Consider the following 27547-nt stretch of genomic DNA (forward strand, 5'->3'; position numbering starts at 1 on the left):
CCTGGGCTCATGTGATAAACTGGAATGTTCATGTATTTCATGTGTATGCTTATGTAATTAAGCATCCACTAATTTCTTTTTCTTTGGAAAATACTTCTCCAAATCAGCACTCCATATATAAAGATATAAGATTATATCATCTGTTTGTTTAAGGTAAGCATTAGGACAGGTATTATTATTTTATAATAGATTCTTAATCCCTTGTCTGTGAAGTGTTGATGTTTTCATTAGAGTTAAAATATGTTGCATGTGTACAGAAAGCCTGAAATCTCAATATGTGGTCCTATCAATTTTAATTATTTGAATCATTAGAACAGCTAATTTTTTGCTTAAGGGTATACCAATGTACCACTGAATCTGTTTTTTAAGGTTTTTTCCAGTTTAATGTCTGAATCCAAATTCATAAAGAGTTGGAAAAATGAGATGTCTGAGCTATAGGATTCACAGGGATTTTATATGAAGCCTATTTAATCAGGATAACACTGTTATTAATATTCATAAAGTCAGCTGGAACACAAATGACAGACTATGGAGCCTAAAATTTTTTACTTGTGAATTTATTAAAAGCAGCTTAAAAAATTAATGGAATTTAAGTAAAGTTGACGAAAATGAAAATCTTATGTTAGCAGAAAAAATCTATATTAGAACTTTGTCTAAGACCATCTTGCATTGATATCTTTGACAGATTTCATTGGTACTTAAAGAAGAAAGATGCATGAATGGTCATTTAAAAGGATTTAAACACATTGGCACATTAATTTTTACATGAATAATAAGTAGTTTCCAAAAGCAATTAACTTACAGTGTACAAGATTTGAATAGAAAAATAGGACTGTGACATCAAAGGGCAAAGCAAATGTGCAGTACATTTTAAACTTTTAATAATATGACTTCTTAAAATAATTTTTTTCTTTTCCACGGTAAGTAAAGCAGCACACAAGGTATTTTGTACAGCTTGAGTTTGTTTTGAAATACACCACCATGTGGAACAAATAAATTTTTAATGCCAAAGTGCGATTGGTAAAGAACAATTCTAAGGCTTTTACATTGATCAGGTGCTTCTGAATCAAGAAGGAAAAACAGTGGTATATGTGAAGGTATATACAGTGTAATTTTTCTCCCATGCTGCTGTATGGGAAGCATTTCTTATCTTTGTAGATGCAAAACAGTTAGGCCTGAGAGTTCTTTCATTATTGTACTTAACTATTTATTTTATGTGACTGTTGCATTTTATATTCAACCGATAGGGACATTTTCTTTTTTATTTTCACTTCCTTTCATGATGTCCTAGTAGTTTTGCACTAGCACAATTGGATAAATAAATAGTGAATAAGGATATTAAATTTAAAATTACCTCTGCCATTTGGGTTATGGCTTCGTTTCGTATTTTCAGTTTTGTCTTGGTCTGCCAGTACACTTTATTTTAATCTCTGGCTTTATTTCCCCCTCATTATTGCATAAATTGATTATTAACAGATTATCTTCAGATGAAAGTATTTAATTCTTCTGAAGATTCCTTGTGTGAAAACCTTAATGGCCACTTCTGATCATTTTTGAAATGGTGACTTTTACCACTCACTGGATAATGATGGTTCAATAAGTTTTGGTTCTAAAAATACCTTATGTTCAAGGTACCTTCTGTAAAGGTGCATCTTGAAAACAAGTGTTGTGCACAAGTCAGTTACCTATTGCAGCATTTGTGTTCAGAGCAACTACTTTAAATATTTAGTGTCTGGAATATTTTGTTTTTATGTATCCTAACTTTTTTTTTTTTTTTCCAAATTATGGGGAAATTAATTGGTATACCCTAGGGAGCCCCAAAAATCTTTCCATTTTACTTTGATCAATAGGTGACCCGATATCTGATATCAACGATTTTTAATTTTATTTTCTCTAAGTTTAAACCAAAAAATTCCTATTAGTTAACAGAATCTATTTCACCTATGAAGACAAAGTCGGTAAAATGAGCCTCTTGACTTCAGTCATGAATTTTTCCTGTGCCATAGTCTATTATTTCCGGGAGAGGGCAGCATTTTCCTATATCAGCTACAGAAAGGCACATGCCCTGCTTAGACTGTCAATGTTTCTTGTAATTACTCCCAGTATATTTGTTGCTTGCTTATGAATTAACTTGCATTTATGGAACTAAATCATTCCAATCATTTAATTACACCTGAGGAGCTGAACTATAATTGCTTGCTTCCAGCTAGGATCTGATATGGCTTGAGCAGTATTAATTTGGTGTTTACTTTTCTGAGTGCTAAAAGCATTAAAATGATTGTGCAATGGGATTACATTTTACTAATTGCTGGCATTCATTAGCTGGGTAAATGGCGAGGAAGAATGACTGTATATTGTGGAGGGATAAAATTATGGTTTTAAATAGTATATTACTAGACACATTAAGGCCCTAAGACATGTTTTAAAATACTCCAGAGGTTATTAAATACCATATTTTCTTCATGTCGTGCTATATGAATATCTTATTAAAATACTGCAATTATTATGAACCTTTTTGTGCAATATGTAGGGAAATGGCTTCATAGACAGAAACCTATTTCTTGATATTAATAACCCTCTATATTTTCAGCTAATCCAAAAGTAAATGAGGAACTTAGGAAAAGATTGCCAACTTCAAATCAACACAGTTACTCGGAATTGAAGAGGAAGCGTACAGCTTCATTTGAAGGGTTCTGTTAAGGGACTCAATGTTCTGCAATATGAGGTGAACTTTTTATTTTTAGTTAAGACCTGAGCACATCAAATCCTATACATTTTTTTATCATGTGGATTTCTAGTCAACAAATAATATGAGCTAAATATGTATTTATTGAATTTTTTTTTTATGTGTTAGTGTTGAATCTTAAGTGTTTGTACAATAAATTTTTTTATAATTTTAATTAGAAAAATGAAATAATCTGCTTTTTTGGTGTTTTATGGGAAAATAATTTCTTCTGCTGCTTTATTATTTAGGATATGTGTCTTGGTATAATTTGCTTAAATTTTAAAACATGTACTTAATTTTTTCTAAATCTCTTACATTTTCCAGCACAATGACAACTGAGTGTTTTTCATAATCTAGCCACTGTGTCTTCAAGGCACGTGCATCGTTTTAATAAATGTAAAAATAATGTAGCAGGGAAAACATACAAAATAAGCACAACTGCATAGTTAAGGATAAAAATTGTCCTATGTACAATACCTTTTAAAAAGGTGTTTGAGTAATTAATGCAATTTGTTGTAAGCTTACTGTGTTACCAAGATTACAAACTTATTTAGATTTCCTTTCAATACAGAGTTTCATTGAATTTTTAACACATAAGAGAGTGTATATTTTAACATGCAAAATGATGCCTGGTAGGCAGTCTTATTGAGGGTTACTTGTTGAAGATCTTTCATTATATGAAACATTGCAACTGTGTAATTAACTGTAGTCTGAAGCAATATGCATGCAAATATTCAGATGCATTATTTAGTTGTTTAGAAAGACCTGCAAATTCAGAGCTAGAGGGGTCTTGGGCCAGGTTACCTGTATTTTATGTAGGAAATTAAAGCAAGAGAAAGAACGCTGTAAAGTGAAGCATATGCCACCATCTGTAATAACTGCCAAAGTGAGCAGTCTTCTTGACTGCAGCAGGACTGCTTGGTGTGATTTGGGCTGTGCTCACTAATGTGTACTTCCAAGACCAGATTCTAGAAGAAAAAACCAAACTAATAAATAATTCAACAAAGACATCACATGCAACAGAAAACTGAACCGAACAATTATTAAAATGAGATGACTGAAGAAAAAATATTTTACTGAGAAATATAATTTTTCACTGACTGTTAAAGTATGCAGATTTCATTGTGCTGCTATAAATATTGAAAATAATTTGTTTTGTAAATTTTCTGTCAAATGAAGGCAAAGTATAGGTGTATTATATTGTTTCAAGTTTATTTAACTAGTTTGTTTTATTTTAGCACTGAAACCTTCAAGCAAAAACTGGACTCAGTGCCAGATCAAACAAGTTCAGGAGAACAAATGGAGAACTGGTCAAAAGGTAGGGACTTTAAAGATATTAATAAGGAACCTCAGGTGTTATACCAGTGCTAGGCAGTGACTGGAGTGTGTTTGTTCTTGCTGATATATGACTGACTTTGGAAGAAAAGAAAAAAACCCAAAACCACATACTGCCCCTTAAAAGTACTTGGAGTAACAGGAGAGCAGCTACATGAATATAAAGCTTCACCTTTATTTTCTGGCTCATTGAAAATATTTTTGTTTAACTTGCAGAAGTCTTGTTTAAATTCTTAGTCTTTACATTGCACTTTACTTTCCAACCTTTTTTTTTTAATTGTTAACGATAAATCTGAAAGTCTGTTTTAAAGTAATGCTCTTGGCTATTCTCTCTTGGCTTGGGTGTGATTAAGCCATCTGTTAATATTAATGAGTTTCTCATTAGTAGCTCAGTTGAATTTAGACAGTAGGGTAAGGCTTGGAGGTAAAGGTGGGCTTGGTTAACTTGGAGCTTTCCCAGTTTATGGAGTTTCATCTTCATCAGGATGCAAGTATGTTTTTGCATTTTTAGTTGGTTGACCAGACACAATTGTTCTCAGATACATTCTTCTGTGTTTTGTGACAGAAACCTAAGGGGAAGAAAACCCACTGAATTTGAGAATACATTACATGAGGGACTGACTTTGTAGAAGAAGTGGCTTGTGACTAGATTGTGACATGGAAAAGGAAGAAAGGGAAAGACGTAAAAAAGATACCCTCACTTTAGGGTGGATTTTTGCTATTATGTGACTATGTTTAGGTTAAAAAATCCAGAAGGGAGTAGATGTGTCAACATCAAAATTTCCCTCTATATCAGAGCCTCATCTTGTACATTTCCTTTTTTTGAGTTCTACGCTATGTATTCTCTCTCAAAAGATAATAAATATCAAGTTTCTCATGGAGAGTCTGTTTAGAAGAAAGAAGAAATGCTTCTTTTTGTAGATGATGCTTTTCTTTCACATGTAACAGAATTTCTACCTATATTATCCTGTAAAATAAACTACTTGTTTATTTTTAATTTATGGAATTTTGAGCTGTTACTGAGTGAAGTTTAAAAGATTTTGAATCATGTACTTTGTAAACAAAAATAGTAATGGTGGTATGAGTTAGTGAAGAATTGTATTCTGACAATTTGAACGTGTAATGGCTTAATCAGGCTTAGTATTTTTAGACCTTTAGGGGTCAGCATACCCTAAGAATGGTTCAAAAGGTTAAGTTTTCCAAAGTAGGCAAATGAAACTGATTCTCTGTTAAATGTTTTCTGTCTAATTGCAAGAAATTACGTTCTGCTGCTGCTCAGAGATATTTTTAAAACTGAATACTTACTGAGTATCATGTGTATTATTTTTCTGATGCATAAAGTCAATATTTTGTGCTGTTTAGACAGCTGTTTCTTCCAAGCTAGCACTTACAGATTCATGTATCCAATAGAAGTTGTCCTATAAACAAAAGTAAAATTTATACATTTTTATGTAGCATAATCATTAATAAGTCATATATTTCCTTGTGGTTTTGCTCCTAGGAAATTTAGAAAAAGAGATTATGGGTAAATTGTCATTATGCTGGTGTGGATGAGGAATTTTTATTTTCTTAGAATTTAATTTGCGTATTAACAGCTACATTACATTCATTTGTCATAAACCTAATAGGTCAATTTCAGCAACATAATGTTCAATATGTGCTCTTGGTAGCTATTCTGATGCATTTTCTCATTGTATTACTTAATCACAGCAACTTTTCATTTTCTGTGTGTGTTGAGGAGTGTACTATTTTGTGTCCTGCTTGCACTGTCATCTTTGTATCTTTCTTTATGCAGTTGGTACTGTGCTATATAGGGTGTTCCTTTCTTGTAACTTGGAGTTTAAAAGCTGGGTTTAGAATAACCCTATAATGATTTATTAAAAAAATTTTTAAAGAATATATTGAAATATTGGAGTTTACATTATTTGTCAACAAATAAGGATGGTAAAGCAAATACAAGATTAAATTTATCTGACTAGATGAAAATTCAGTCAAGCAATGAAAATTTGAAAAAATAGAAAAAACTGATACAGAGAAGTGTAAGTTTATGGCGGTTATGTGGGATAATATGTAACCTGTTAATAGATGTTATAAAATAAAATACTTGAAAGAAAGGTAGTGTTTAAGAGGAATGTGTCTGAAGTGTTTGATAGGTGAGATTTTCTTTTCAACTTTCCGAGTTGTTTGGAGTATAGTATCCCTGTGTGGACTGAAGACTTTGTCACTGTTCTGTTCTATTAGGAAAAATTGAAAGAACAATTTGTGTGCAAGGCTTGTTATTTTGTGTTTGCATCCAGTTTAAATGTACCCTTTCTCTTGTTTTTGATAGAAGGTTAATGCCTTTTTTAATTTCCCTCTAAGGATACTTGAGAGAATGTACCAGGAACATTGGCAGCAGACCAGTGAGAACTGTGCCAGTTAGAAATGAAAAATATTCAGGATCCAATCTAGAAAGCCTAGAATAGTATTCAGTTATAAGAATAAACTTATATTGGCAAATAAGTGCATATTTTTGCATTGCAATGGTGGTGGGTGTGGGGAAGCACATTGCATTGGGGTAGAGTTGTTACTTCAGTAGGGTTTCCATGCATGATGGGAACTATGAAGACATTAATATTATGAAAACACAAGAGGGAACCTGAAATTGGGTGGTTTCTCCTCTTATATATACATTTAGGACTTGATATGGCAGTTTTCCAGAAGTATTACCAGGATAGGAGTGTGCAAATGCTAGAGTTAAATTTGTGTCTTATTTGACTCATGTACCATGTTTGAATTGGTGCAGCTATAGTTCTGTATTATATAGTCTTTAACCATTGTAATGTTTTTGCTTATGTCATGTTTATGAACATCCATGCTTTAAGGAGAGGGCAGAAATTAGGAGAAGCCTTAGAATTTTAAGTACTGTTTGGTCTGTTTTGACGACAAAATTAGAGTTTTGCTGACTCCAGAATTAAAAGCATTGCATAATTTTTTTTTGGAAATTGCTAAGTTAATAGATTGATTATTTTAATGGTGAAGTTGTTTGCTTTCTTAAAAGGTGGTTATTGTGTTTTTCAAGCGTAGAAATAAATATATATGTATTGCTAAGCCATTACTTGAAGCATATATTGAAATGTAAGTCAGTGAACCAATCTCACTTCTGAGTATTTGATGGCAACTTTAGTTATGATCCATATACACACTTTCCATGTAACTTCAAAAGAATGTTTGCAGCTTGTAAATATACTTTTAAATTGTGTCTCTGGAAACTAGTTCAGGGGAGACTAGCTTTAAAGAGATGTGATAATGTAGATTGGAATAGAAGTGCAGAACCAGTGTGGGGAAATTTGTAATGAAGGTGTTTTATCTGGTGGTGAGCTGTGGGGTTTTGGGGTGTTTTACATTCGTGGCAATTCAGGAAATGTAGTCATATGCAAAGGTTAAGTAAAACTAATAATCTTTTTGTGTAACTTTGTCTATCTTATTAGAAGTAGAAAACTTTTCTGGTTGTATAATGGTTTTAATGTTCTTTTTTTTTTGTGGATTTGTTTTTGCAATAGTAATTACAAGGACTTTCTTGTCTGGAATTTCTGTTGTGTGAATTTGGCACACACAAAGATGAATGGGTAAAGAAAGCCTTGAGAGTAATATGGAACTGTAAAGGTTTTTCTACTTGGGTAAAGAAGCTGCAAATGGTAAAGGTGCTGCTGCCCATTTCTCCCATATATACCCACTACAGCTGTAAACACTAAAGTAAATCTAAAGCCCCCCTTTCAAGATTGTAGCAGAGGCAGACTTAAGCATACTTGTCATAGTGAAGTCTCTTTCTTCTTTTACATGCCTCAACAGGAGATATTGTGAGCCTATTCTCCCTGTCCTAGCATATTTTAGTGACAAAGTGCTGTTTACTTGGGAAGGAAAGAAGGTCTGGATATTGCAAGGGTGCTTTGTATGCAGAGAAATCCACGTGATATGCAGAGAGGCAGCACCCTCTACACCAGTGTGGCTCAGTTCATCAGTGTCTTCAATGTGTGCTGTGCTTTCAGCATCCACCTCACTGTGTGCAGTCAGAGATCCCCTTGCAAAATGCAAAGTGTAGTTGCAGTTCATCTCTGAATGATGTAAAATGCTGAAAAGAGGCTGAGAGGATGAACTTTCATGAGTAATACCTAGGAAAGGTAGCTAGTAACTGTTGAGCAACACTATGCATGGAAGATGAAAAAAACCTCTTTCATGGAAGAAGAAGGAATAGTGTGATGTGACTTAGAAGATAAGAATGAGCTAACGAGTTGAAAAATCATCCAATACCACTTGGTCCTTCCTGTAAATATAATCACCCCTTCATGCATATGAATTCTCATCTCTTCTTTCTCCATTCCATTTCTTTCCTTGTACATTTTGAGTGGTAGAATACAGCACATTTTTAGCCAGACTGCGTGCAGAAAGAGTTCTTATCAGAAGCACAACTAGATATTCAGTATTTGCCTGACTCACTGCAGTGTTGTGAATATGGTTTTCTTGGACCTTTTCTGGTACGCCCAAAAGTTGTAGGGCCTTATCTGCACTGAGGCTGCAAGCACTAAGGATGGGGAGAATAGAAGTACTGCACTTTGAATCTTAAGTGTGTAAAGTATGAGTGCAGTTAACTTCAGAATGTCTTGAAATGTACTTCAGAGAGAACAGCACTTGCTACCACAGTAATTTTTAAGTAGTGCTTCAGAAGGAGCTTTAGAAGACCTTGCACAAGTGCAAGAGGAATTTGGTTATTTTCTTCTTTAGAAACCTTCATTACTTCTATTTTTATAACAGCTGGAATGAGGCTTAAGTTCAGGGCAAAAATATTTAAAATTATTATAAAAAGGTACTTCAGGGTCTGTGTTGCCAACTCTTATTTGTGAGTTCACCTGCATCTTTAGTAGAATACTACTGGAGTAAAGGGTGTGGGGGCAAGGCGTTTTATGGCTACTTTATGCAGAGTGATCTCTCTTTTATATTGAAAACTTTAAATTGCAATATTTTTCTTTACTTCTAAAGCAGTAGTTATCTGGGATTTTGTTTAGAACTCTTAATTCAGCAAAGCCATAATTGTTTGTGTGTGGTAGGGGAGGTTGAGTACATTTGGATAAGAGAATTTCCAGTATAATTAATGGGCATTGGGAAACATGACCCTGCCTAGATAAAAGGGAGTTCTGGATCATTAAGATTTAGATAATGGAAGGGGGTTATATGTGAAAAGCAATTGTCTGATATGACAATAGCAAAAGACAAATGGGGTGGGAGGGTTTACTTTGTTTTTAGTTGGTTTAGAAAACATAAACACAGCATGCTTAGTAAAACTCCAGCAGACACTATGTTTGGAAATTATGTAATGACTCCATATAGGCTGTAATGATATCCTGAAACCCTGTATTTAAACTAACCTGAATTACAATGAGAGATAAACAGAATATTTACCCATCCCTTATGAGCTGCTGCTGATATGTAAATTTATTCTTCTACTTTGCACAAATATACTTTTGAGCTACTGCTTAAACACTTCAAGGTCCTTAGCCAAACAGTTTTAATGATGCCTCCAGTATTATGAAAGTGTGACATTTGATGAATGCCTTGTATAGTTGTGATATCAGGGAAAGTGTAAACAAAAAACGCACATCAAGTCATCGTGCAACACCTAGATAATTTATAATTTTACTGTTTATATCCATCTTGACATTTTTTATCTGCCAAAGGCAGGTTTCATTTGGAATCTTAATCTGAGATTTATTTGGTGGATCTGGAAATCATAGCTAGAGTTCCCACAGGAAATGGTCCATCTACCAACAGATTAAATGGCAGTCCTGCAGTTGTTAAGGGAGCTCTGCATTTAACACACATGCATACTCATTCAGTCAGCACTGTGGAGAAAAATTAAAGTAGTAACCCAGGTTTAGGAACAATGTAGCTAAAAAGTCCCATATTTGCTGAATGACAAAGGGTTATATAGCAGCATTTCATTTTATTATTCGTGCTTGAATTTCTTGTTTGCTTTGTTGAGTCTGCTGACGAATACTAATAAATGCCTGCAACAATCCAGACGAGAGATGCCTGGCAACAAAGCTATGCGGTGGACCTCCCTGATCTTCTCCAGTTCACAACCTGACCTTTTGAAAAATTGGCTGGGCTAAGCTGCAGAATTTGGGTGTAATGGTTATTGTTAACTCCAGCTTTAGGATTTATTAATTTGTGTGATCAAGACTTACCTATACTTCAAAGTTTCAAAAGACCAAACACAATCATCCATCCATTAGAACTAACATTGTGTTTCAGTGAAACCCACTTAGTGTCTGCCTAGAGATTCTGCTGTTTTGATGCATTCGGAATATAAAAATGCTTTTTCAACTGTGAGACCAATCCAATGAAAATCCAGTGTCTTCTCAGAGACTAATATTTTAAAATAACAATATGTTAATGAATTGCAAACGGAGAGTGGAATGCCAAAGGAAATGTCTGATATTTACACATTAATAAATGCATCACGATTAACTGCAGTGAATACCAAAGTAATGATTGGCCACATATTTTAAAGTCTGAGTAGCATTTTTTTAATTTTAAATATTCAACAGTTTGTACACAATTACTGTTTAGATGCAGAAGAGGAGGACAAAAGATGTAGTGAGAGAGACAGGCGAGGGAACATCATTACTAAAATAATCAGAATCCTTGGAGAATTGCAAAAAATTGCCTTTGCCAGAATAACTCCCAACTGTTCTTAATCTCCTTCTCAATTTATTTCTTTATGAAGGGTGTTGCCTGGTTTCCACACAAGTACAGGTGAATACAGAAGCATTCAAAATAACACAGATGTCCCCCAACTTATATTGCAAAAACAGAATTCACTGTTCTCTTTAAGATTCCTTTAAGGAATTAAAACAACCCAAAACCATTAAACTTCTGAGTTTTGTCCATATTTTAGCAGACAAAATATTTTCAAACCTCTTCTTTTTTGTATATCTATGTTTTATGGGATATAGAGCAATCAAAAATATTAATGCATAATATAGCTTTGGTTATTCTTACTGCATTTGCAGATGACTTTCTCAACAAAGTTGCAATAAGATTATTTTGTTCTCTTTGTTCAATGTTTTGGACAACTTAAATGCTTAGCTGTAGCCAGAGATTAAGCATTTGAATTGCATTGTTGGGTTCACCTGATTGACTTCTAAAGCAGTTTTAATTGTTTTGAAGTTTTTTGCTTTGGAGTATCATTAGAATAATACTCAATATAATTTTAAAAAAGTGAAATTACCTTTATTCTGCCTAATATTGAAATTACAGGAAGCTTGCTTATATTGTACATTGCACATCTGTCTTTCAATATACAAATACTGTAACCTAACCTGTCATGTGAATTAAAATTCTTATCATAAAGAAGTGTCAAAGGACACTATTTTAGTGATTTAAAATTAATGTTAATTTTTTTTGATTGTGTAAATGTTAGCCATTTATAAGTGGTATTTTTTTGTTGAAGTACAGTAGATACTAGTTTCTAAAACATCTCAGACAGAAAAGAGTAGAATTTGACGTCTCTGAGCAGGAGAAAAGAGCAGGGAGGACCATCAGTGAGGTAGCACAGGCTCCAAGATGCAGTGTGGATCCAGTCCCTTTGACCTTCTGCAGTTTTTCCTTCTGTCATGGTGTCATGGTTTAGGCAGTTTCGCACTCTCACTAAAACCACATGCAGCTCCCTGCCCTGTCTCCTCCAGCTGGAGCCACAAAAGGTAAAGATCACAGGTTCAGAGAAAAGCAAATTACTGGGAACAGCAGTGAGATAAGAAAACAAACAATAACAGCAAAAATACTAATGACAGAGGGTACAGGAAAAGAAACAATTCAGGAGAAAAACACACACTACAGCATGCTCAGTAATAGACTGCCATTTCTCCCCTAGTAATGGCCAATGCTGGATGGCTCCCTCCAACACATTTTATGGACCAGAAGGCACCCCATCTACCCAGAAAAGAGTCCTCATGACATGAGGTGGTGTAGAATAATGTCTGTGTCCTGGCTATGTCCCCTCCTGGCTACAACCCTATCATTGCTGGGACCAGGACATTTTCCTCCTGATAATCCAAAATTTTTGCTTTCAGGCCTGTTAGTAATGATTTCCCAAATCCCTGGGCATTTGGGGTTTCCTATTCAAGCCCACTCAGGACAGCTGACTCAAAAAACTGAGCCTTCTGATAGACCAGGAAAGGTATTGAGCTGTGTAATTTCTTATGTCTTCACAGCAGCTATCCTAAAAGCCTAATGGTACCTTTTGGGTCCTTGAAATACCCTCTCCTGAGGTAATAGTGATCAGTGGTTCTCTGTTCCTGCCTCTTCCTCCTGTTCTCTGGGCCCTGTTTCCTCTTTACTCCTCACTAAGTAAACTCATTTGGTCTTGGATTTCTTCTGTGTAGGGGTGACTGCTGCTGGCACGTGTTGTTGCCCCGGTTCAGCTGCAGTTTGAGAGGCCCTGGTGCCTGCAGGAGATCTGTTTTCGTACTCCTCCCCTGGAGGGTGTTCTCTAGTATTGAGCTGTGTCCAGTAGAGAGTAGCCAGGGCCCAGCACACAGCAATAAATTGCTCCTCTGGAGTTGCCACAGCATTTTCCTTGCAGTGCAGCATTCTGTCAGTTTAAACAGGGTCTTGTATTTGTTCAGGGGTGAACTGCTAAACCACTGGAGCAGAGAATTTCCCCAAATACTCGCCCATTCTCTCCCACACTCTATGCTACTCATGGCCATCCACCCTCAAGGCAGATTTCTGAAAGACCTCCCTAGAAATCTCTGTCCTGACTGTAAATATGGTGTAGACTGCACTGAGGAGACATGGCAGAGTTAGCAACAAGAATATGCTTTCCTTAACATCCAGCAGAAATTCAAAATTCTCAAAAGCTGTTTTAATAGGTCTGAAGGAGGAAAAGGGGTGAAAAGCTGGGGAAAGTCATCCCCCCTCTTCTTCCCACTACCTCCCAGAGGTAGTACCTGAGTAAGGATAGGAGAGAAACACTGAATACACATCCCAAATGACCTTCATTGTCCTTGATGTTATCATGTAATAAACTGATATCCTACAGTACATTAACAAAGGAATCCTGATCCCTCTCCCTGCTCTAAAAAGGTCATCATGAGGAGCACATATGGGAATATATACATGGTTGTATTTACATGCCCATTTGAACAGCTCAAGCAGCATTGTGGCCACTGGCTCTGGACCTAATACAACAAATGCTAAGATCAAACTTGTTTCCGACCCACTCTGGGCAGATCTGTTGAATCTCAACACTTCACGCCTCCACTGGGCTCCAGTTACAGCTGTCTTGGTTTAGCAATGGTATTCTCCAATTAATTCTTCCATTAAACCATGTGCCATTCCCTTTCCACCCTCCAATTTGGGGCATGAAAAACAAAGATCATGGGTTGAGATAAGAGCAATTTACTGGGTACAGCAATGAGATAAGAAACTGAACAGTAACAGCAACAATACTAATGATAGAGGGAATAAGAAAAGAAACTATTCACACAGAAACCACACCCTCAGTCCCCCAACCACCTCTTCCCCCTTAAAAGGCAACACTGGACAGCTCCCTCTGCCACGTTTTCATGCCCAGAAGGAACTCCAGAAGAGAGCTCCTTTCCCCTGGCCCTGGCAATCATGTGAGTTGGGTAGAGTAACTTGTGTCCTGGCCATGCACCTTCCTGTCTACTGCAAAACTAAACCCTGGCTGGAACCACGACATGTAGCTTGCTCAATGACCTCAGTGCAATTACTTCATCACTCTTTGCCTTAGTCTCAATGGCTTTAAAATGACTGTCACAGCACTTATGCATCTCCTGAAAAATATCTGTGAGAGTTTCCATAAAAATGTTCTTTCCAAGGCTTATTTCAATGAACTTATCTTAAAGTGAGAGGAAATACCCTATCTCAGAGATAAATCCAGGACCTTTATGAGCAAGAGTTACTTAAAAGTAAGTTGATAGTCCCCATTCTTTAGAGCTGACCCATGATGCTCTCTGCAGAGCCCATGGTCCTGTGTTCTGGGGGCACTGAATGTACAATGCATCTATGTGGTGATTTCCTCTTTGTTACTGCCAAGGGTTTGGCAGGTAATACATGGTGCTTTGACTGGGCAGAGCACAGAGAAATAAAAGGAATTAGCTTTGTATTACAAATCTACTCTGAGCTCAGTCTTTGCTTGTTATCAGGTTCCTGACTGCCATTCTTACATGCTATGGAAGTGATTTAGTGAGATCTTAGAGTCCTACTGAATAATCATCTTAAAGTTGCTCAGTTTTCTTTAAATGTTAGAAAAAGTGCATCATGAAGGGACAGCCATTTGCTCTTAGTTGCAGATTACTTGGTCTCAGTATACTACACTGCACTGAAGGGGCCTGAATAGTTGCTAACATAAGTAAATCTGTAGTAAGTCCAAATACAATAAAGCTTCGCTTTTTCGTGTTGTTTGTTTTGGAGAAAGCGTATATTACAGACCTTGTATTTTTGTAGTGACCCTTTGTAATTGTTTTCCAGAAACAGGAATTAGTTTCTTGAAAATTAGTTACAGCACCTTTTCTTAGGATTAACTCTGAAAAAATTTTTGTAGATCATGGGAAAGATGAAACAGTGAGGAAATGAGTCAAAAGTAATGAACATCTTTTACATTTGTATGTAAATAATTTATATTGCATCTGTGTTAGGTCAAATATGAATGAAAAAGGAAAATAAAGGCATTCTGGAAAGGAATAAGACCTAAACCAACTCTTATCATTAATGCCAGACAATAGGATCAGATTTCTTCCACCAGGCTCATTTTCTTTCTTTGCATATTTACACCTATAAATGCCTTGAATTTCAGTTCCTACTCATTTTCAGGATTTATGCCTTTTAATCATTCAGTAAAGGGTAAACTGTTGAACAGTCTGAGTCTTTCACAGTCATTCTGTTTGGTAGAAATTCCTGTAGTTAAATAGCCGAGTGAATGAATGTTTGTCTTTTGACAAAATGCTTGACTCATCATTTTCAACTCAAAAAAGGAGTATTCAACCGTAGTACTAATTTCATTTGCATAGCTTGAAAAGTTAGTGGCCACCAGGATAAGTTTTTAGTATTATTATTGTAGGAGAAAAATTAGATAATTTAAAAGCCAATAATAAAGAATCACAATTAGTCAAGTTAAAATGAAGTTCTAAAGTAATGCTTTTACATGCATAGTTACTGCAGCAAGTGTTGTAGATGGTATGTAGTGGTATGTAGTGGGGCAAGATCGTTTTTTTACACCATAGGAAGTGTGTCCTATTATTCCAGTGGAAACAGGTTAGTTTGGTACAGGGCATGGGTGGCTCTTTGCAGAGATAGTTTTGTTGGATAAGTGAATATTCCCTCTTGTTTGAATTCAAAATGTTTGATGTTATACAAATAAACAAAAAAACCCCACAGACATTGAAGTTGTGTTTTTGTTTCGACTGAGAAGAAAAAATACATGATTGCAGCCCAAATGGTCTACAGCATCCTGGGCTGCATCAAAAGAAGGCTGGCCAGCAAGTTGAAGAAAATTATTGCACCTTTCCACTCTGCCATGTGAAACCCCATGTGAAGTACTGCATCCAGTCTGGGAGCCCCAGCACAAAAGATGTGTGGGCCTGTTGCAGCAAATCCAGACTTGGAAGATGATCAGAAGGCTGGAGAACAACTCCTGTGAGGACAGACAGGCTGAGAGAGCTGAGGTTTTTCAGCCTTGAGAAGAGAGGGCTCTGGGAAGACCTCACTGCATGTTCTGGGCAATGTGATGTCATGGGTGGCCTCCCTGCTGGGGGCAGGCAAATTGCAATTAGATGATCTTTAGGGTCTCTTCCCACCCAAAACATTCTGTGATTAACGGGAGGAATTCTGGAGATTTTTAAATTCAGGTTGCACTTCCTCAAATACAGTGTTTTGTTCTACATTTTTTCAAATGTTGTAATCTGACAGTGTCACAGTGTCATAGGTACTGAATTTGCAGTCATTTGCTCCTAGGGTGTATATGGCTCATTTTCTTCCTGGATGCTTTTGCTTTTTCCTATTATGCCTCTTACTGCCATCCCTCTAGGGGTTTGTTCACTCACAGTCTTTTGCAGACAGATGAGAACATACTATGTCTGTGCCACAGACCAGCTTAAAACAAATACCAGTAAGCTATAGGTAGCAAGCTGTAAGTACTATTACACTTGGAACTGATTTGGTGCACCTGGGCTTCTAGTGTCCTCATACTTATCTGCAGCCAGATCTGTAGCCAGTCCTGTATTTTGAGGTGCTGTGTGCATGTTCCATTGGGTTTTGTTTGTTTTCCCTTACTCTTATTCTGTGGAGATTCCCTGCAAACCTCTCAGGTGATCAGAGCATTTTGGTAGCTGCTGAAAGACTATAGACAGTGTGTCCACCCTGTTTCTGCTGGATGACAGGACTGCTGAATATGCTGAGTGGTATAACAAGGGAAGCTATTGCCTCTTTATTCTTCCAGCTGAATCTGCACCTTCTGTGCACTTATCACTGTTGGTGCAGGATTCTCTAATCCTGTGCTTTCCCTGATCTTGATGCTGATCCCCCACTTCTCAGAAGTGATGAGGAATAGTGGGTGCCTGCACAGTATGATGCATTTAATGTTTTTACTTGACTTTTTAACCACTCCCAGTTTAGCAACGTTGAATTCTGTTCTGCCTTTTCTGTTTCAAGCCATGACAGCATTATCTTCCCCTTACGTCCCTCACAATCAATTCCCAGATTTAATTCTGGTGTCTTTATATTCCTTCTTCTTAACATTTGCTTTTCTTTCCCACAATGTGAACAAGCTATTCATTCAAATAAATACATACAGTAGATCAGCTGTTCAGCTTCTCCCCATAGTGAAATATTAATCTGGGCTACTGAACTTATATTATTTTATATGGAAAAAATGTTGTTTAGTGTACTCAAGAACCAGAATCAGTAGTGGTGGTACCACTTAATGAAATCTACATAATTTTTTCCAAAGCTTGCAAGGCTGTTTTACCCTTTCCCTGATGTTCCCTGTGCAGCCTGATTATTGCAAATGCTACTTACTCCCCAGTGTGTGTCTGCAGCATTGGTAATTAGTGCACAATACAATTTGCAGGAGGCATGAGGAAAAGCACTGAAGTGCATTGATTGAAATTGCCTCTTAGTTTAGCAAAAAGACTAGCTACCATGGACCAAAGCCTAAATTATTTCAAGAGGGGGTCATGAAGAATAAAGTGTTTTTAAAAATAAAATTAGTCCTATGTCCATTGATCTGACAGTGTTCAAAATGTCTTCCCCAAAGCATTCTACTGACAAATTTTGCACATTGATTTAAAAAAAAAAAAAAAGTATTGCAGCTTTATTAAATGAGTAAAGCCTCTCACCTTAATGCCCTTGGGCAGAGTGCTTTCAATTTTGAGTGGAAGAGGCTGCCATCATCTTCTCTCTTACAAAGCCAGTGGAGGAAAAAAACCAGATCCTCTGTGTTTCACCTAATATTTCCAGGAATGCCACTTACTGCCTTCCTGTGATGCGACTTAGTGCTACCCATGTGCTTGAGGGAATTGAATCTGGATGAAGAGGTGTCCTGCAAATGTATGTTGTCTAAAGAAGCAGCATTAGCATTAATAAATGCCAACACAGTTCTAGTACTATTCTAAATTCTCTTTTTTCTTTAGCTGCAGTAATTTACAGTTAAAAATACATATCTTGACACAGCCCAAGGATTTAGCAGAAGTGCAACTGCTAATGCAGATATTTACCTCATCATGCAGTCATGTTTATTTCTGGTTTTAAAAATAAAAATTTGCCTGCTGAACTGACCTGTTATCTAGATCTTTGCATTTTGTTGACAGCTCATATTCAGAATGTTATTGAAAGCCTGCTGATGCCCATCTGACCCTCTTACTCCCTGCTGCTCTTCAGTGTAGGCATTAGTGATGCTGTTGGGGTGGCCTGGGAAGTATTGGATGTGACTGTATGGCTCTGGGCATGATGAGCAAGGGTGTGGGAACCCAGGTGGTGTTTGCCTTGAGCCTTCTCCTAAGAGGGAGGGGCATGGAGGAGGATGGAGTGATGGAGACGAGGCCTTCTTCAGAGAATTGGAAGAATTCTCATGTTCAAAGGTCCAGGTTCTCATGGGGTACTACAGTGGTGTTAATGATCTGCTGGAAGGACAACAGCAGGACTCAGATGATCAGGAACTTGCTGGTGACAACTTCCTGATACAAATGATGGAGGTGCCAGCAAGGTGATCTCCAGTGGTCTCTGCCAACTTCAGTGACTCTTCTGTGGTCTCTTCTTAAAGTCCTGGGATTAAAGGAGCAAATTAACAGAACAGGAACTGTGAAAAGAGGAAAAACTTGCTCTCATGCTAAGGGAATAGAAGCAGCCTAAAACATCATCTAAAATTTTAGCTCTCTGGAGTGAGATTTTTCTTCTCCAACTTTCACAGGGCCAAAGTAGAGTACCGTGGTGCTAAACAAGGAGCAAAGGTTCCTGGCAGTACTGTCACTGGTTATGTCAACAGATAGACATTGTGCTTGAATTCTTCCACAGAATGTGACACACTTCACTTGAGACACTTCACATATACATAGCCTATAGATAAGTGGATGCCCTAGAGAGGAGGAGGAGGAAAAGTTGTTATGGCAGGTGAAACATTGCACCTGCCCTGCAGCATGTGGCAGCACAATTTGCAACTGCATTTGTACAGACACTGCATCTGATACAGGAGAAGTGAACAGGATATTTCATAGGAAGTTCTTTATAACATAAATCAAATGAGAAACACAACTTCCTATAAAATGTTTGCAGCTATGGAAATTCAGACTAGGTTAGTTTTCAGATAGTACTTACTGGAAAGGTTTCAAAATGTTGCCCTTATGAGTTGTCACTCCCAAGGTTCTTAGAGTATATTTGGTGATTTTTTTAAATGTATGTTTCTTTAGAGATCCTTGCTCTTTACTGTAAGGAGGAGTAAGAAATCAAATCCTGTTTTTAGATGCACTTCAGAGGAAAGCTACTCAAAAACCTGCGGGATTTCAAGCCAGTGGAAACAGCGTACACTTGTTCAAAGGATCCAGGTGGCTGTGGCCTTGTGTTCAATTTCTGCACTAGCTGTGAGATGATATGAGGAACATATTTCAATTAAAGCACTGAAATTAGTATTATACTGATTGAAAAATATTTTATGGTAATGATACCTATATGCTAAGAAACAAAGATTCTGATACTCTGTTGACTGTTGTTTTTCTAACATAAAGATCAGTGGTTGCAGTTTACAGCAATGATTAGAGTGGATATAAATAAGTTTGTGCTGAAGTGGGTGTGGGGAATACAGATGAGCAGTGGGTCCCATAGCTTTCTCCTGGAGGTGGTAGCACACAGGCTCATATTGGAAGTTGTTAAACTGACTCCAGCCAGTTCCCAAGTCATGTCTTGGCACCCTTGGTTTGTTTCCTGTGCCATTGGCTGTTCATTCCTTGTTTAAGGAAAGAGGAATCTATTGGCAACACACTTCAGAGACAGTTTTCAGTATTACTTGGAAACTGTTCTTATAACTGTGTTTACTTGCAGGATGGCACTTTGATACTGATTGATTTGTAATTTTGGTCTATTTCTAGTTAATTTCTACTGTATAGACAGTTTCTTATTATTTTTGAGGAGGACATTATAAGATGGATCAAATAATATGTGCCCTATATTTTATCCAAAACGTTTGGAAACACTAACTTTATTAAATAAACACAAGCTCCAGTGTTTGTTCTCTGCTAATCTAAATGAAAGAATGAAAAATACGTGCACCTTTTTTTCCATTTCCAGTGGTTTTAGGCTGCTTCCTTTTCATTTTTTAATATAATTCTATAATTAAAACATACTTGTTCTTACTTTATGAAAGAGCATTTGTGGTATGTGGATCTCTCTTTCATTTAAATGCCTTGATATCAGAAATATGTCCTAAAAATATCTAGTAGCCAAGCTAAGAGAACTAACTATCCCACTTAATATTTTAATCAGATAATTTTTCTCTTTGGCACAATTTCTGCTTTGCATTCTTAAAGTTCTTTAGTTGTATGAGCCTGTACCTCACACTCTCCAGGAATGAATAATGGTGCTTTAAATTTGTTGTTGCTAATTACAACTTGATGATACTCCTTTTGCAGCCAAAATGCATTTGAAAGAGACCTCACCATAAGTAACAATCTAGTTATAACCCAAAATTTTCCCTCTCTATAGCAGAAATTAATCATATCTCACTATAGTAGAACTGAATTTTGTAAGAAATAGGTAAATAATTTTCTACAGTCAGCATTATTTTAAGAAGTCATTTAAGAGGAAAGAGGGATTAGGAAATGGTGATGAATTTTTCATGTTTTCATGTGAAAAATCCAGTAAACGGGTTGTAATTCCTACATGTAATTCCTACCATGCTGTAGGTAACACAGGTCTCATTCCTTAGTGAAGGGATGAAGTTGTGAATCTGAAGCTGAATTACTTGTTCCTGTCTACTGCAGTATTACATTCTTATAGCAAGCCATTTTCTAAATGAAAAATCTCAAGTTTATGCTTCATTCTCCAAATGAGAAAATGTGTTTGCTTCTCTTCCCAAATAGAAACACACATCTTGGATCAGAAAAAAGAAGACTTTTGTGCTGAACTTCAGTTTTATAAGAATTCTCAAAAACCCTCAGAATTTTTTATCAAGGCAGAAACTGATGCACTGAAGCTTTCAGATTTGCAGGAAACCAGTCAAAGAGGAAGAGTCCTAACTGACTGTAATTCTGGTTCTGAAGAATCAAGGTAAACCCAAGAAATACCCCTCTCTGTAGTTTTTCAAAATATTGACAATATACACATGGATTTTTGAGTAAATATAGGGAAATTTGCTTCCCACATGAGAATCAGTAAGTCAGCTTTTTTACTTAGACTCACCATATTTGCCCTTCTTCCCTTGTGGTATGTCGCATTTCACCTCTGTACTTTCTAGCACTCCTAGAAAATATGATCATTGTAATGGTTTATAGCACACATTGTGGGTATATTAGTGATTGTGATCTCTAAGGAGAATTTTGAAAATGCATGCTGAACAGAGTTAAAACAGATCTTGAAAATTTAGTAGTATCTGTGGCTTTACACAGCAAGCACCTACTCACCTGAGTGAGTAGGAAGCTGGAATAGAACAGGGTAAATCCAGAAGAAGCTGGAAGAGTGATGATGAGGAGCTGTAATATCTTGTAGAAATCTGTGACAGAAATCTAAAGATGGGCTAATATGGTTGGAAAAGTTTAATACAGACTCTGAAGATTTTATTGTGTCATTAATTTTGGTCATTTCTTGTCATTAGTGTTTTTACTGTGTGGTGACTCTCTGTAGCAGTCTTAAGAAATTTATACACTCATTCTGTATGTGACACAATGTATAACTAGCTGGCTGGTTATACCTTTGACTAGCCAGCTGGTTAGGGAACATGCTACCAGTTTTGAGTGACTTAAGCAATCTGAAAAACAATTTTTAACTGAGAGTGTCAGAGTTGTTTTTGAAAATGGGATCAAGGTTCCAAACCCCTATTGTATACTTTTGGAAAATAAACTAATTCCTCACCTTTCTAACAGATTCTACACCCAGTTTTGTTACCTTCATTATGACCTATCAGTGACTTTCTGGGCCAAACCAAATCCTTAACATTTTTTGATTTTCCTTTTTGCATTCACGACTGAGATTTGCTGTAAGGGCAATGCATCCTGCACTAAATGCCAAATGTAATCCAGAGTGCTTAGGTACAGCCCAGCACAGAGTCAGCCAAAAATTGTTCATTTTACCTTTCACCAGTGCCACTCCCACTGACAATCAGGCTTGTCTTGAGCATGGAGGTTAACCTCCCACAACAGTCAGTATGTTGAACCATCTCAGCTCCAAGTATGTTACATATAGGATCCTATTTGCCAAAACCTGTCTTTGCCTGAATAGATTGCAATTAGAATATATTTTAAAATTTCTTGATATAGAAGAACCTAGGAAATGTTGAGTCAGTGTTGACTTGTGTTTTATGTGGTGGTTTTGGTGTACTGTCAATGTGATTTGTCAGTTTTAAGGAGAAAGGAAGAAAACATTTGAGGATAGAAAGAGGGTCATAGAATTAGAGTGGTTTGGGTTGGGAGGGACCTTAAACATCATCTAGTTCCAACCCCTCTCCCATGAGCAGGAATACTTTTCACTAGGCCAGGCCCATCCAGCACTTCAGCACTTCCAGGTATGGAGCATCCACAAATCTTGACAACTTGTTCCAGTGTCCAACTACCATCTGAGTAAAAAATTTCCTCCTAATATCTAATACAGAAGCTCAGAAGGTGAAGCTCAGAAGGCTTTTCTGTGGCTACTTCTTACCAGTTATTTGCTATGAAGTGTATAACCAGAAAATGCTTAAGAAAAGAAAATGTTAAAAATATTTTCAGGTTCCTCTTCCAATTCATTAATTTACTCATTTTGCTGCCATGCTACAAGTGAGATCTGAGTGATCTGTGAGTATCAATGGATACCCAAGAAGTTTTATGAGAGTCTTACTTTGAGACAGATTTTTTTCTGGCCATTGAATCTTGTCTTATTCTAAATTGTCTATGGTAACTATGGCAACAAATGATAAGTTATTTTAAAACTCCAAGTGGCATGCAGTATGGAATTCCTGTTGTCAGTTATAATATTTAGAATCATACCATCATTTTACAGATTTCTTCAAGATGGACTCCTAGATTTTTTAATGGATATTCTCCTATCAATTCCTGTGGAATCATCCTACAAAAAAAAATTTGGTTTGCTTAAACCTGAGCATCACTTTGATCCCCAAATGTTTTATTACTTTTTGTTCTATATTAAGTAATGGTTTTTAATATTTGCTTTCCTTAAGCATTTGCTGTTTTTAGGTCTCAATTTATATTCACCTGTTTTTTGCCTTAGTACTTTAGGATATTTATTTACTATTCCATATTTACAGATTCTTTTCAGCTTTAAAAAATGGTAGAAGGACATCATTTTTTTCTGATTATTTAATACATTTGCAGTGGTTAAAAAGTTTGTTAACAAGTTTTGATAATTTATTTCTGTGCGTTTTGTTTCAGAGGGGTGAAGTAACAATTATTTTTCAATTGTTTTTAATTTTTTTTTTTCTTTCCAAAATACAGCACTGTAGAAAGAAAATTTAACAGGATGCTCCCTGAATGGAGCAATGTTGAAGATTTGGGTGGAAAAACAGAAACTGCATTCCTTTTAAAAGAATTGGACACTCTGAGGGCCAAAAATAAAAAGGTACAATTGAGATATTAAAGATACCAATATTTGCTTTTTTATAATTGCCTTGCAAAACATACATTTTAAACTGTGTCTGATTTAGTTTTGTTATTTATTTTAGTGCACCAATCACCAGCTTCCTGTCATTTTGAATTCTTAGTATCTGCTTATACAACTATTTCTCTGGAATTAAAAAGAAAACCTCCAACCTACTCTCTGATTTTTTTTTAATCAATTACATAGATTCTTGCACCCTGGATGAAAACAAATGAAGACCAAAGACTAGACCAGGATTTCATGGATAGAATCTGGAGCTCATTCTTCTTATGCATCTGTGCATGTAGCCTAGATAATTAATGTGCCCTGATAACTCAGGTTTATTGAAGGGGAGAAAATTCCATCTTCCTTGAACACTACATTGCTTCTAGTGTTAGCTGTGGTTGCATGTGCCTGAACAACCTGAAGTGTCATTGAATATTCAAGCTCAGATATCTGTTCAAGAACAGATTTAGTGAATACCCTTTGATAGAAAGGCCTCAGTATGTGAAAGAATACCTATCTTCTATCTGATGAAGAACATGAAAAATATGCATTTACACCTGTCTTTTCAGACTGTGATGTCTGTTTCTTGGTAGGAAACAGGCTATTCATGCAACCACCTACATTATATTCCATGCAATTCTGAACTTCCTTAGCAAGAAGGACTACAGCTGGTGATACCTGAGGAAGAGGATCACAAATATAAACAATGGCATTGCTACTTGTCTCACAGAGCAAGAAAGGCCAGATGTTAAAAAAGATATTCCTAACATTTGTTCTTTAAACAAATGAATATAATATATTTAAACTTCTTTTTTAATGCTTAGTGTTTGTATTTTGTGGGTGAGAAGTTATTTGCAATTTTATTGTGGTTGGAAGTACTGATCGACAGTTTCAGCCAGATGAGAATCTTACTGTCCATTTGTTCAATTCAGCTTCAAGACAAGCTGGCTGAAAAGGACAAGGAGCTGAAGACAATGAAACTGGACTCAGAATTGCAAGACAGAGCTACAGAAGCTAAGATTGCAGAGAGGATTGCAGGTACAGTAGGCAAGCATTTAACAGATGGCTGTATGGCTCATACAGCACCCGTGGTTGCTATATGACGTGGCCTGTGAATGTTAGCTTTATTTGCTAAAGGAGGGAAGATTTGACTTTTTTTTTTTTATGTGTGGCTGTTTAGAGTTGCTTAGAAAATAGATGGCTTTAACATCCTGGTACTGGTATTAGTAGGAGCTTTACCTGTATTCATACTGATTTGGGCATTAAATGCATTGTTAACACCATGTCAATCCAATCACAAAAAGGTTGTTTGTTTTGTTGGAAGGTCCTGAACAAACAAGGGGAAATAATGATTACCAGTGCCTCTACCTTTCAACCAGCAGTTCAAATACCACTTATTGTTTTAGCTGGTTCAGAGCAATACTACCCCCTCCCCATGTTTGGAGATAGTCTCACATTCACCTCAACTAGAGACCTGCGCTGTTCCTGAAAAATCTGCTTTTTGGTAGTTAAAATGATTTTTTGTGAGATGATGGCATATATCCAGTGAATGAGGCTTATATGAATTCTCAGAAGGAAAGGTTTTTAAGTTTATAGCTGAAAGTGAACATGTGCTTGTATTTGTTGTTAATTGTTCTTTGGATAGACATACAAGCATGGAGACAGTTTGTATTCTGTGCTTGTGGAAACTGCTCATGTAGTGAAGCTGGGCATTCTTATTATTGAAAAGTGACTGTGTATACACTGTACCCAGTAGATGAAAAATACTCTAAGGTTTTCATGAAGATGTTCAAAAAATTAATGAGAGTACTTTTATAAATTAATTCGATCATTTGTTCAGAAAGAAAGTGTAAGCTTGGTAAAATTGTTTCCTCATGGATCACACACACTTCATAGAGTATTAATAGCTCTAATAGCTGTCCACAAAATATTTGTACTAAAGGGAGGAGTAATTGTCTTCAGGAAAATGGAGCAGATAATAAACTCTCTAGCTGAAAAACAGATGGCTGACATTCCACTTAATATCAAACTCCTGAGAATATGGTGTACTGTGAATATTATAGATGGAAAAGAGAGTTCCTAGGTTTTCTGTGGTGGGGGAAGGGAAAGTCAAATCTAATGAACATCTTAGCAAAAAAATGAAATACAGGCATAATTTTATTCTTATTTAATTTCACATAACTGCTTGCTTTATTTTCAGAAGAAAGAAAAATCTGCACTCTGTGTCATTGTTATATCCACCAGCCAAATGCTAATGCAGATTGTTTGGCTTGAATATGAAGTTTTGTGTTTGTTCCTGGATATTTGCCCAGTGTTTTACCTCTGTACTTGATTCTCTTTGGTATAGGTGTTCATTGCTCATTAAAACCTGGAAATAAAGGTGTGTCAAAAGCAGGATAGTTTCATTTTCATGGATACATGAAATACTTGTTAGGAAATGATTGTTTTCCTACACTACTCTTAAACTTTCTAATTATGTCCTAATCATATTTTTCTCTTCAAAACAGAGTGGCATGAATATGGATATAATAATTTAACATGCTTACTCTGTTTTAAAAGGAGGACTAAACCAAATTTTAAAGAGAGCTACATAGTGTAATAACAATGACCTTTAAAAAACAGCCTTTTTTTCTCCTTTTATGAGTACAGGAAGTATAAAATCCTTTAAATGCTGAAGAGAGAGGGCAAGAGGCTTCTTACTACTTAAACTGTTTGCCAAAAGGAAGCATTGTTAATATTTCACAGTTTTTTTTGCTTCCTGTCTTACAGTTTTAAGAATGTTACCAAATTTGGATAAATGGTTTGAAATCTGGAATTATGTGAACCAAATTGCATTTGTGGAAGCCTCTGTGGGTGTCTCCCATAAAAGCCTTGGGGACAGTTCTAATGGCCAAGCAGAACCTAATAAAGAACAGACGGTGTGTTTAAGGAAAAACTTACCCCCCTGCATTAAGTTCTTTGAGGAAGGGAGAACACATGCTACTGTGATTTCAGGTTACTGGTTAATATTTAATTACTGCAGTGTGTAACACATGGTAGAGTGAAGCTTGTAAATATGGGTGTTTGCATTTTTATTATTACTTAGTCCTGACTTTATGATAAGTAAGTGACTCCACAAAATTATATTGTAAAGAACATAAGAAAGGTACACCATAAAAGTGTTATCTGCTTTGAGGAATATTAGAATTCTGTTTTAAAAGGTAACCCTCTAATTGATAGGCTTTACCTAAACAAGTCCCATGGAAAGAATTGAAAAGTGAAGACAAAGGGCATTTTGAAATGAAGCTACAGCAGTCTACAGAAACAAATAATCCAAAGATTGTCAGTTTATGATTTTTATATTGTTCAAAGGAAAAAGTGAAGAAAAAAAGGGTAAATTTGTGAAATGCTTCATGAGAAAAGAAGAAAAAGTAGAATTAAGGCAGAAGATATACATGATGGAAGAAAAGTATAGTGTTGTATGCTGTAAATAACTTATTTTCAGAATGATTTTATTTTAAAATTTTAATAGCATGGAGAATGGATTTTAAAACTTCCTTGGGCCTCTATTTCTATGTCAGCTAGTTATGACTAAAGAAAATTAGGCAATTTAAAGTTTTGATTTCAGACTTTTAAGTATTAGAGACTATTGTTTCTGGTGGTCATAGTTACCACAGATTCTTGAGTTTATTCATTATTATTCTGTTGGATTTTGTGTCATTCTGACCCAATGTGAGAACATACTGTTAGTTTCACTCCCTGTCAGGAAGAAGAACAGAGGTGGAAGCAATATCAGGAAAACCCAGGGAAGAGCACATCATAAAAGAACAGACACCAGGATAGTATAAGCAAAAAAGGAAACTCCACCTATGAAGCAACTATGAAGAATAGCCAGATCTTGAAATTTGAGTGTGCAGAACTTTCATAGGTTGGACAGAAAAGGGAGTGGGTGCCACCTGTGGTGGTGGAAAGGGGAAGGAGCATACATCTTCCAAGGACAGACTGGAAAATCAAGATGGAGGCATTGCAAAGGAGTAAGTCTTCAAAACAACTAGCTGAGAGAACAGATCTCACTTTCCTAATGGAAGAATCAAACAGGAGATATATAGGAACTTTTAGAGGAAGGAGCTGGTTGAGTGTAAGGGAGAGTTGTAGAGCATAGTGGTAACT

At 36.2% G+C, this 27547-nt stretch overlaps 1 protein-coding gene across 1 annotated transcript in view; it reads left to right on the forward strand.

The window, feature by feature from the left end:
• Positions 1-27547, forward strand: part of MIPOL1 (mirror-image polydactyly 1) — a 178138-nt gene that overhangs the window by 26461 nt on the left and 124130 nt on the right. Inside the window, exons 2-6 of the mRNA XM_056492662.1 lie at positions 2591-2725; positions 3964-4043; positions 20689-20875; positions 23251-23374; positions 24331-24436. Of these exons, the coding sequence (XP_056348637.1) occupies positions 2709-2725; positions 3964-4043; positions 20689-20875; positions 23251-23374; positions 24331-24436 (514 nt within the window). The 5' untranslated portion in view covers positions 2591-2708. The remainder of the gene's footprint in view (positions 1-2590; positions 2726-3963; positions 4044-20688; positions 20876-23250; positions 23375-24330; positions 24437-27547) is intronic.

Source organism: Oenanthe melanoleuca, chromosome 5 (assembly GCF_029582105.1).
Source record: "Oenanthe melanoleuca isolate GR-GAL-2019-014 chromosome 5, OMel1.0, whole genome shotgun sequence".
NCBI classification, from domain to species: Eukaryota; Metazoa; Chordata; class Aves; order Passeriformes; family Muscicapidae; genus Oenanthe; species Oenanthe melanoleuca.